The 12,022-nt window shown below is 39.8% G+C and overlaps 1 protein-coding gene across 1 annotated transcript in view; it reads right to left on the bottom strand.

Annotated features, from left to right (window-relative positions):
* Positions 1–972: 972 nt before the first annotated feature.
* LOC108575579 overlaps positions 973–12,022 on the bottom strand; it is a 36,054-nt gene continuing 25,004 nt past the window's right edge. Inside the window, exons 12-21 of the mRNA XM_017938404.1 lie at positions 9,874–10,306; positions 8,809–9,205; positions 8,103–8,337; positions 7,480–7,651; positions 6,897–7,136; positions 6,538–6,693; positions 4,495–4,646; positions 3,631–3,740; positions 1,801–2,325; positions 973–1,125 (exon numbers count right to left, since the gene is read on the bottom strand). Of these exons, the coding sequence (XP_017793893.1) occupies positions 973–1,125; positions 1,801–2,325; positions 3,631–3,740; positions 4,495–4,646; positions 6,538–6,693; positions 6,897–7,136; positions 7,480–7,651; positions 8,103–8,337; positions 8,809–9,205; positions 9,874–10,306 (2,573 nt within the window). The remainder of the gene's footprint in view (positions 1,126–1,800; positions 2,326–3,630; positions 3,741–4,494; positions 4,647–6,537; positions 6,694–6,896; positions 7,137–7,479; positions 7,652–8,102; positions 8,338–8,808; positions 9,206–9,873; positions 10,307–12,022) is intronic.

Here is a 12,022-nt window from a genome sequence, read left to right as displayed (position 1 = left end):
TTGTACCAGCATTTATCAAGACTTTTTTTGTTTCTTTCGCCAAGTACCACATGCTCCTAAATTTTGTCCCAAACTTTAATCGACACCCGGTATATACATACACGTACATTTAAATTCACTCAAGCTTACCAAGTAGTTAATCATTACGTTTATCGTATTATCAATAGCGTTTCTCTTTATTCGATTTTTTTTTTTTTTTTGCTTTGTTTGTTTCTTTGTTTCCTTGTATTTGCGTTTTATTATACAGATTGTCATGGTAGGCATCGCGTGCCGTCAAATTTCTTCAGCCTCAGACACAACCTATATCTCCTTTCTCAATCGAAAGCCATTGCTGTTTGCCCGAAGGATATTCTCTTCGTCTCTTCCCTCCGTGCTTATTGAAAATTGCAAGAAAATTTCGGTGAGAAATGCCGGCGGTTGGATTACTCTCTAACGTAGTTCCCTCTGTCGTTCGTACTTCCGTTGCTCTCTATCCTTAGAGCGACGTGAAATTTGTGCATTTTCAAAGATCCAAGCACCCAGGTAACCAAGGTCTGCTATTTTTCCGGCAATTTCACCAGAGAAACTGTCATCCTCGCTTCGAGACAACTTGGACCTTCTCTTCTTCTTCGAAAAATTTCACCTACTTTCCGTAGACAAGTCTCGTCTCCCGGATCCAATCCTCGTCGATGCAAGGTCACGCGAACGAATCGCCTCGAGAAAAATGCCATTCGGTGTCCTCTCATTTTTCAAATTATCGCGGGAGGAGACAGCGTGAAAAATTTCGCACATCGTCGTTTCTGACGCGTTTTAATTATCCAATTCCTTTCCACTCGATGGGCTATCATCACCCTTATTTTGTTTGTTTTTCTTTCCTTTAGCGAACTTGCGGTTAGAGTTTACTCTCCTCAGGTACTCATTGCCCCTCCCGTTTTCACAAGGGTGACAGGTTAAGGGTTACTTCGAATTGCTACACTGTACACGGTTTATCTTTTACATGCCACAGTCGAAACTCTCCTGGTTCTGCACTTTTTTCTGGTAAGCCTCCAAGTAGCTGTCCACGTTCCGGAAGATGCCAGAATTCGCCTGGTACATTAGCGTTTCGAGGATCCTCTCGTTTCTGATCGCCTTCGACGGCAGGACAATCTGAAAAAAATGTTGATGGAATGTCAGGTTTATTGTTACACTTCGATCGAAAGGATGTGCTTCGGTGCAAGTTTCGTTGCTGTGTGTTAACGTAAGTTTTGCATCTTTGGTTAATAGCGAAAATTGTTAGTGGTGCAATTTGTCCCTTTTCATACCACTTTGCAGCCTTACAATCAACTTGCTTCCGTATATATTATCTCTGTTCAAAGTTTATGTATCATCTGGATATTTCAAATGTCCTTTTTCTATTGAAAAACTCATCGTACACTATGTTACCAATACAATTGTATCAACCACCTTTGTAGAATGTGTAAACACGTTTTGTCAGCCTCTTAACTTTGTTTCCTGCTCTTTGCCCAATTTCAGAAGCTCCATCATCCACGTTTGCTCCCGATTTAAAGAATTACTCCACGCTTGTGTTTATTAAGTGTAGAAATGATTCAGAAAATTGATTCAAAGTCGCCGAATTCCTGTCGCGATGCTATTTGCAAGCTGCCAGAAAATTAGCAAAAGGTCCTCGACAAGAACGAAAATTATTTCGATGATTGATCTGCTTTCGCTTGTTTTTTTTAATAAAACTTTATTCACAAAAGTCGGAGAGAATTCACTTCGACACCTAATGCGTAAATAAAACAAAACTGTAAGTGAGCTAACTGAAATCTGAGGAACGCTTACTCTGATAAGTTCCTGAGGCGTTATCCTATGGAGCTTCAAGTCTCTGCTAAGCCTCTCCATGATGCATTTGAACTCCACCTTTGGATCCAATTTTGTAGACTTCCTGTCTTTGATCCTGTTCTTCGCCCACTCGAGCATCGCCTCGAATTTTTGAATCTCGCACACCTCCAGGCCCCTGCACATGATCATCTGAACCATAGACTCGCTGAGCGTGAGGAAATCGGGATTCTGGAACAGCTGATACGCCCTGGTCTCGATGAAAGCGAGGATCATGTTGACCAACTCCGAGGCGGAAGTGTAACGCCAGCAGTAGTTCTCCAATGCGCACAGCATCACGCACACGATCTCGATCCGTAGAAATTGTTTCGCGTGATGGAAACACGCTTGTAGAAGTTCTGGTAGATCGTAGTGCTCCGCCGCGCAGATCAGACCTGGTATATTGCTGCAGGTGAGTGGACAGGAGCCTGTCTGCAGGTAGTTGAGCAGGATCTTGAACGTCTTTGGATCGAACTCGATGATGTCGAACTGCAAAAGCGAACGATACAGTGAAGAACGTTGAATTTTTTAGGTCGTCGTGAAAGTTTCTGTGATTTCTTAAACCGTTCATTTTGAAAAATTATAGTATTCTTATTTCACGTTTGATACACCTTTGACAACTTTCTCCGTTAAGGCAGTTTTTTCTTTCGAGATTCGTTTTTTTAAAGTGAAATGAAATTTGGGGTATTTTACTGTTGCCGTTTCGCTCGTGTATTTCTACTTCTTCACTGACCTATCCTATAACGCGATGCATATCAAGCAGTCAACAACGAACGCTGAGTCAGCTTCTTTTTTTACTATTACTACTACTACTACTAGCTTTTCGCGACGTATACGTAATTGTAGGAAAAATGTGGGTCACGAGACTTTCGAGAATTTCAATTGCCATTCAGAGTTCCGTCGGTTTAACATGTTATGGTTTGAAGTACTCAGAACTGAAGAACCGATTGTGACACCGACTTGAATATGAAATGCATATTACGGGCCATACGATTCTCTATCTCTGAAGCACTTTTGATTAACCCTTTCGCTGCGGCAGATTTTAGCGGACGGTATTTTTGTTTCCGCGATTGAAAATTTTTAGAGAATTTTGAAGTAAACATATCAGTTTAACACGTTAAGCGCCATGTCAGTCACCGGCGACTGACACTATACTTTTCGTTCAGACCGCGTCAATCAACGGTGACTGACGATATACAATTTAAAAAAGTTATATTCTTCTATTGATAAATTTTAAATAATTTGGAGATCGTAAAAGAATGTACCTAAATATTACTTGTTACCAAAAAAAAATTTGAACGAGTGTTATTAAAACACATGCAGTCTTATCGCAACCTTACACAGATCTCCGGACGCCAGCATATCGGTGAAATCGGATATCGCGGGCTAAACTGAAAGGAAGGCAAAACAGGCTTGGCGCTTAACGTGTTAAGAATGAAAGTGGAAGTACGCAAAGGAGAAAAATTAAGGATTAAATTGGTGACACAGTGCGAGAAAATTTTGAAAACGCCTGTTTGGTGTTCTCGTGAATTGAGGTATCGAGAAATGTTCAAAACGGTATAATGTGTGATAGATTTTGGTGCATCAGTAATTTGTGTAACGAAGGTAGGTTGTATTGTATTATAGAATAACGTTAATCAAACTTTCCAACAGAAAAATCAAATATAAACTTGGTTTATCGTCTGCAGAAAAATATTTCTATTTCAGAGTAGCGATTCTCTGAGATATTCCGAGAATATCGTTGAACGGATAGAAAGCGAAATAGTGTAAGTCATTTTCAAATTATTAATTTACCTCTATCTGTGCCAACTTGGCTCTGTCAACTTTCTGTGCGTCCGCGCAAACACTCAGCCTCGGTACCGCCAACTGTTGAGCGGCTTTCTCTTTCTCCTTCGCTTCTTTATCTAAAATTGAACGACACAGTAGAACGTTAAATTATACGAACGAATAAGTGCGCTATTTCTTTTACCAGTGAATCGACTTTCAATTGAAAATTGTAGTTTTGTATAGAGAAGACATATGTTTTCTTAAACGTATATGAGAAAACAAAAAATGTCGACAGTATCGAATGTTTGAAAAGAAACTAACGTGCATCAGCTTTTCTGCGACGCTGCATAAAGTCTACCATTGTTTATTTACACTTTTATCAACAGAATGGGATGCAATGTCCCTGCAAAATATTAAGTTCTTGCTAAAGTGATACTTTCGTCTAACTCTGTAATAGTAAAATATCAGAAACGAGAAGAGTACACTCTACACCAGAGCCGCTCAGCTAGCTGCCCGTAGGGCAGTTTTCAGCCCGCCTGGGCACGCGGGGATCGGCGGGCAGCGAGCCACGCCTCTCCGGGCAACGAGCGTGTTCCTTAGACGATCATAAATTAAATCACTGATCGTCTTAGCGCCAATATTTCTTTCTTGGCGTGTTACACGTCGTGTCCACGTCTTTTGCCCGTAACTTGCCCTCAGCGCTGCCCGAGGGCAACGGCGGGCACCAAAATGCCCGCCGAGGGCTTAGTTGAGCGGCCCCGCTTCACACCGTTAAACAGATCGAAATCTTGGTGTCTCGTTATTCGTCTCTCCTTCGCTTAATACTCTATTAAGACTTCCGCAACAACACTGTGCAAAAATACACTTCTACGAACGTAACAATCAACTTACTGCTGCAATCTTGCGAGCTGGTCCATCGTTTCCGGTCCTCGCCCTGCAGCTGGTTCTCGTGCTTCCTGATACTCCGTCCCCAACCAGCCGTGAACGTGCTGATCTTGGAGAAGGCTCGCTTCACCATCGGCGACGGGGGCTCGCTTTTAGGTCTAAACAAGTCAGAGCCAGTATCTCACAGAAACCGCAGAGCGGCACCTCAGGGTACGGAGAGGAAACTTTTTTCACAAAGTGAAGAAATTCGATAGAGACATAAAGAGAGAGAGAGAGAGAGAGAGAGAGAGAGAGAGAGAGAGGAACAGGCATGAGAGATCAAGGGAATGGAAATTTCGGATGGTGGTCAGATTTGATAGACTTATCGTTAATTTTGAACGCATGGAACAGTAAGAAAATTGACGAACAGTACGTAACAACGACGAAAGCTCGTCCCCTTCGTTCGAAAAATCAGAGGATGTAAACGTGCGTGCGATATAGAGAGATCGAACGGATAAGATTCGGAGCTTACGATCAACAGTTCCACGGAAATCCGACTCGAGCACGTTGCACATCGATAGACCGTGTGAAATATTTATCGGCAATTTTCGAATTTTACCGAAGAGTTGAAAATTGAATAGAAGGGCAAATGGAACACGTACAACAGCTGTATAACGGACAGAGAAAAAGACAAGAAAAGAATCGAAAAGAAAATGGTGAAGAAAGAGGAGATCGACACATATCGTAATTAGTACAAGATACTCTTTTCTTTTTCATTTTCATCTGGCCTCAGATTATAGAACATGCCACACAAGTAGTCATTCAATAACAAAACTAGCGAACGAGACATCGGATTTGAAATATCTTGCATCGCAAACTTTCAACCGTGTATATATGGAAAAAATCTTTGTCGATTTGACATACTTATAAATCATGCGGTGCTGCATGTAAATATATATCTGTGAGGATAGGAGACATGGAAGTGCCATAAGAAATACACATAATTACGATTAAATGTACGGTATATATATATATACAGGGTGTGACAGCAATTTTCTTCACCTTGAGTATCTCTGTTATTTTTAAATGAAAAAGCTTCATTTTGCAAAAGTTGCACGATACCTGGGGAGCCGTAATGTTCCAGTAATAAGTTTCTCATGGGTGGAGGAGTTTTCAGGGAGATTTCAAGGATACCACTATTTTATTAAACCATTGTAGCTCTTTTTAAAAAAAAATTCAAACTTTTCGTTTAATAGTGACCTATGAAAAAATTTCCCAAACTTTTACCTATTTTTAGAAGTTTTACAGTAAAAAATAGAGGTGATCTAGAAATCTCCAACAACCCTTCACTTATGAAATAATTATTATCAGTATCGTACGACTTTAGTAAATAAAATTTGTTCGTATCTTTAAGAATAAATGGAGATATTTCAGTTAGTTAAAATTTTTGTCTCACCATGCACATATGTATATGTAATAGATAAGTATATAGTATACATTCGACAACGACATCCAGGACAAGTTAGGTCTCACCGTTGGAATGAATTCCGGTTCTTTTAATTGCTAAATAAATCCAGTTTGTTATATCTTTCACTTAATTTCGTTTTTCTTTTTGTTAACCCATTTTGTAGACCGATCATTTAACAGATTTGCATTTCTAATTTAATTATTTCATTTCTTTCTTTAGAGGAAGCGAATAAAAATTTACCATACGAAACTTTTCAATCGAACACAAAGTTTACGCTAATTAATACTTTGACTATTTTAAGTCTGATCCAGATTGAGACGTGAAAAGAATAGTATTTTGGGGAAAATTGCAAATAGAAGGCTAACGAAAGCAAATAATTCTAAGAAATAAATTTTTTTTAAAATGACAATTAACGATATATTTTTCTAATTGGCTATAAAAATGGGTTAATAAATTTGCTCCATCGTATTGAGAAATTTGACAAACAGGTGAATCGCGACTGGCAAAACAATTTCATTTCACTTCTATCCGTAATTCGCAACTGGACTTCTGCAGATATAGAGATGCACAACTTTAATAGAAATAATCAGCAAGATACGAACCTTGGAGCCTCGACGTCAGGAACTTGAAGAAAGTTGGAACTTCGTGGTTTCTGTGAGCCTGGCAAGGCGGGAGCTGGCTTGGCAAGTAATTCAGCAACCGGTACTTGAGGACTCCCGAAACCTGCTTGAATTCCGTACAGCATCTCTTGAAATACTCTGGAAAATTCATTGAATTAGCAACTGTTGCGAATAATTTCTACAAATGAAATTTAAATTTTTAACAACTTTGATAAAGATGATAGACGGTTTTGAATCGTTCTACGTATCAAATTATAATTTCTATACGGCAAAATAACGAATATTCAAAAAAAAAAAGTTTAATTTTAACGGAAGGTAAATGAATTTTTTTGGCGAATCACCTGCTTCTGACCGCCAAAATTGCCCGAACACCGTTGAATCTGACTTTCTGCTTCTGTGGACCGTGTACTAGGAAAGATACATCGAACAGACTTGCATTCAACGTGGCGTTGTCTTGATTATTCAGGAACACTCTCGTAAAGTCTTTGGCTAGTTGATCGTAATCCTCGAATTGATCCCTGACAGAATCTAAAAGTGGCGAAGACGGTCTCATGTGGCCGATCGGTCTCCAGGAACCGCGTCTAAAAGAAAGACATTCAGTAAACATTCAGGGAATTATCTTATTGTATGTAAAATAAAAAAATCCTAATCTAATTTTTCTTTTTATCAGAAAATTTGTTGTACAGACATGAAATCTGATTAAAGCTATGAAAAAATTAGGTATACACTTCTTTTCAACTGAAAAACGAGCAAAAAGGTAATTTTCTTTTGGAAATGAACTTTTAAGTAGCTTAAAAGAATTAAATTCGACCAGGTACTTTAAATTTAGGAATTAATTAAATTCTGCACACTAATTTTCTAATAATTCTTTAATTTTCTACTAAATTCTGTGATAATTTCATTTTGTATTTTATATTCGTTTACCTGTACGGTTTCGGAATTTGCCCCGTCATAGCGTGGTTATCCAAATTGGCAACGATATCCTCCAGCATTTGAGTCCTCGTTCTCTCTTGCATCTTCGCGAACTTCGGCGCGGAATAGCTTGCCCTCTCTCCGTTAACGATTTTCGTTAGGAGCCACTCACGGAACATGGGACCTGTTGAATCGGCATACCCTCATTTCTATCTTTCACACACAACTTTCTTCTTTAAGTATTTTCCTCGATATCTCAAAGTTATGGCTTTCTAAATGGAACCGAAATATTTTGCAAGCTCCATCCTTTCGCGTCAATTTATATCCGAAACGAAACATCAGTTAGAACCGTTCTTATTAACATCTTCTCAAATTATTTTTCCCCCAAATGGCTTATTTTATTTTTATCAATGAACTGTGCAATTTTGCTTATTAATTTTGCTTCTGCAATTTAGCTGAACTATGCTTTCTTTCCAAGTAGAACAATTCTTATCGTTTTTTCGCAAAATGGATTGTTTTATTTCACCAATAAATTATGCAATTTTTGTAGGAAATATTTCTACGAAATTTCAATCACAACGAAAATATTTCAGGCGATAAAATTAGATGGTACAGGAGATTGTATGTGTTGATACCTTTTTTAAAGACATTTTGCTCCCACAGATAGGGCTTGTACGCTCCAACTTCGTCCCTCGTGGCGACAGACACTTCGTATCTGGTAACTTTTCTTTTTATTCGTGGACTCACTCGGACTAGAATGAACGTGTAGAGGAAATGTGATTTCATGCAGGCTGGATTAAACGGAGTTTTGTCAGCTTCCAAGAATACGACGCACACTATGTCGTTTCCGATATGTCGCTTTTTCTGCACCTGAAATAACATTTTCTTTTAGTATGTTTCCTCACTTCATCACTTCAAACTTACGAACCTTAACACTTATACACATTTGTCAGTTAAATTTCTAATAATATCTTAGAAAAAAGAAGTTATAAAAGTGTAATTTCATTTTGACAAAAATGTTAGCTTCATTTTATAGGACGAATTTTAAATTCGCCGAGTGTTCAATGACTTATCGTTAAACTGCAAATTTTTATGCATTTACAGGAAGTTTCAAGATATTCAAAATTGCACAGAATGCACGTAATATGAAACATACCCAAATTACAGTGGTTTTTGTAATACCCGGTAGGTGAAATAATTTTCTGCCCAAGTTCTACTTTCCTTTACTATATTCGCATAAAAATCTGCTGTCTACTTATAGTCAAGAGTACACATATCACGAATAATTACTCTGGGACAATTTATCAATTTTGATTAATTTATTAAGAAAAAATGCCATACCCTCTGCACGTCGTGTTTCTCATTAGGCAGAAACGTGGACACGTGATACATAATTTCGATGCCCCGCCAATTCGTGTAAACCGAATACAAGCCGGTTAGATCGTGAATGGTGTCCAAACCGCCCTTGTACTTGTCGAAGTTCTTCAGACGGATTTTATCACCGAGAATCTGCAAGAACTCGTCGAACAACGGCGAGTTCCTATGGTTGTCCAATATCTCCTCCTCCGTGCACTGGTTCTCTTGAACGTAAAGCACGCCGACTTTTAACTCGGACTTTATGAACACTTGATCCAGTTTCAACAGTTCATCCTGAGTGTCCGGTAGCTGACCTAGTGTCAGCGGTGGATTTACGTTCACTTCTTTTCCCAAGCTGCGAACCACTTCCTCGCGATCGTACCTGCAAGAAGTAAGGAACTTTCGTGGAACTACTATTCTCTTCCCTTAGACCTACAGGGAAATTCGTGTTAAGTGGATGATAATAAGAGACGTAACGAAAGATAGGACGTTATAATTGCCAAGTTACGCTGTTTAATTACCGAACTGTACGTGTGTTACGCGGAAATGCTTGACTTGTACTACTTGTTCCGTGTTTGACTTTATACTACTGAACTTTTTTCAAGCTGTTCCTATCCGTCTGCCATTTTGAAAGTGTACTCTTGTTGTTAGGGTGACAAGCAGATCTCGATCAAAGTGAAATTTAATTCGACGAATACTAAATTCTGCTTTTTTCAAAAAAATTACTCTTTTACAGAATCGTTACTCGGACTTGTGAAAGTAGGTAAAAGTTCGGGAATTTTTTTCATAGGTAATTAGTGACAGAAAAGTTCTAATTTTTGCAGAGGATATAAATGCAACTTTCAGCCTTCTCCTCCCATTTTTAGAAAGTAAAAATGTTACAAAATGGGGGAGAAAAAAAATTCCCAAACTCTACCTATATTTAGACGTGTGAGGATGGTGTCTCCCTTCGAAACTTTTAGCAAAACTTGGCCCAAAGGGACAATTTAATCACAGAGAAAAATAGACGTTGCAATCTTTCCCTTGCAAGAGAGAAAAATCTTCAAATACCTGTCAGCGAAGACGCAACTGGCCGGGATCAGGCCATGAACGGTGTAACTGATGGCTCTGACGAGAATTCTAAATTGATCCCGATTGTTCAGCGTTTCCTGCTTGATGCTCAGTATCACCGGACCGAGTTCCTCGTCGTTGGTGAAGTAATTCCAGTGCTCCGTCCCGTAGAAGTACTTCTCGTACGTCTCTTGCTCGACAGAAGTCAACTCGAATCCTTGATTCTTCTCCCATTGCTCCTCGATCGTGGTCTTCTTCCTGGGCAACTCGTCTGTGTCCGACTCCTGTTGAACCTCAGCTAGCTCGGTGTCTGTCGCCTCCTCGCTCTCGCTCTCGTCCCAGATCGTGTCGGAGGTGATCTGTTGCCTGGAGCACTCGATCCAGTAGCCAGGCGTCGGCACCATGTTGTGAGGGAACTCGTTGCAGAACTCGTCTGCGGAAAAATTCGACGTTGCTCTCGTTAATGAGATTTATTCTATAACAGATGGAGAAGAGTAGAAGGGAACTGGATGTTTCAATTTGATTCATGCACCAATAGTTACAGTCGAATACTTTGTGTCCCTGTGGGAACTGACTCAGTGGAGTGTTCCAAAGATGTGTATTTTCATTTACTTTTCGAGTACAGAAGTGTAGATTGTTTGAGGAGCATACTTTTGGTGGTATTTGGAATTGTTTCGATTGTTTTTAAAGTATTGAAAGCGCTGATTTTGTATGTTTCTCTGGAAAGGAATGCTGACATGATTGGTTAGAGTGTGATAAATTTGTTTGTCTTATGTTTCAAAACTCCAGAAGCATTTTCACAGTGTACTTCTATAATACGTACTTTATTCGAAATCTACTCTACAATCTTCTTCCCTTTTTTCAAGTATTACGCTCATTCACTCGAAACAACAACGTGAACCGATATCAAGTTAAAACAACCTGTAGCTCGGACAAAATTTTTCCAAAGGACTCCACATTCCCAATTTTATCATTACATTAAAAAAAAAAAACACCATCCATGCTTACATATATCTGACTTCAACATCATCAGCGTGAGTCCTCCGAATATCGACGGCAAACCGAAAACGAATCAGCTCGGCAAAGACTTGGCACACTTGAAATTCCATTTTCCCCGCAATTCCATTTCCTTACATTATTTTCCATTTACTCCGTTCCCCTTACTTTCAAATAACACTCGCCCCGTTCGATTGAGGTAGCAACAGAAATTTCAACGAATTCACCTCCGGAGAACATCTTCCCTCCCCTCTCTCTCTCTCTCTCTCTCTCGCGAAGCAACAGCGTCGGTCTAAACGATGTCGAGGACGTTCTCAGGAGCCACGTGGAGGCGCAGAAAAGTCGACGTGAAGAAATCATTAAGGGAGGAATCCGATCTGGACCTTTTCTCTCTCTCTCTCTCGTATCCGGCATGTGCCCGCCGACCATACGGCTGGGTTTGGCCATTGTTTCGCGGATTTTCTCCTATCCACTTAGGCACGTATCACCCGATAATGCGTTTCCTTCCTCGCGCATCCCTGTGTTTTCCGCTCATCGATCCGCCCTTCTTTCTCTTTTTCTTTTTTCACACCACTCGTCCATTGGAACGTCGACGATACCGCGGTCGATTCACTGTAAGGTAGAACACCAAACTGTTTATAGACAGGCCTGGTATTCGAACTTAAAGTGAACCGGCCGCGGTGCATCCCCGTCTATCCTCGTCGTCTTTCCGTTCCTCTAATCTCGGCTTTTCTCCCTGCAGGAATTAATGGCCTGTAGTGCTCGGTAAATTCGATCGTCGATACGGGGCGCCGTTCCAGTTTTACTCTCCTTCCTGCAGACGGTTCTTCTTCTGGACCAAGGATTACCGGAGATCTCCCTTGAATGTGATAAAATAACGATCGCTGGATCATTCTCTTCGACGAATGTTCCACTTCTTTTCGGGGACGAAGTATTCGATGTCGATGCTCATTTTTTTTTTTTTAGAGATTGCTTAAGAATTGAAGCTTGGTTGTTTTGTTTTTTTTAAGGGGGGTTGATGGAATACTGTGACGATGTGTAGTTGTTCGATGCTAGGCTTGCATGGATTTGCACGAAGTCCATTAATTCCATGCACGTAACGTGTTGAATTAAACAGAGATTTAATTATGCAATGATAAATTTGCCAAGTGTA

This window comes from Habropoda laboriosa, unplaced genomic scaffold (genome assembly GCF_001263275.1).
Source record: "Habropoda laboriosa isolate 0110345459 unplaced genomic scaffold, ASM126327v1 scaffold186, whole genome shotgun sequence".
NCBI classification, from domain to species: domain Eukaryota; kingdom Metazoa; phylum Arthropoda; class Insecta; order Hymenoptera; family Apidae; genus Habropoda; species Habropoda laboriosa.
This window is presented reverse-complemented; position numbering and strand designations above follow the sequence as displayed.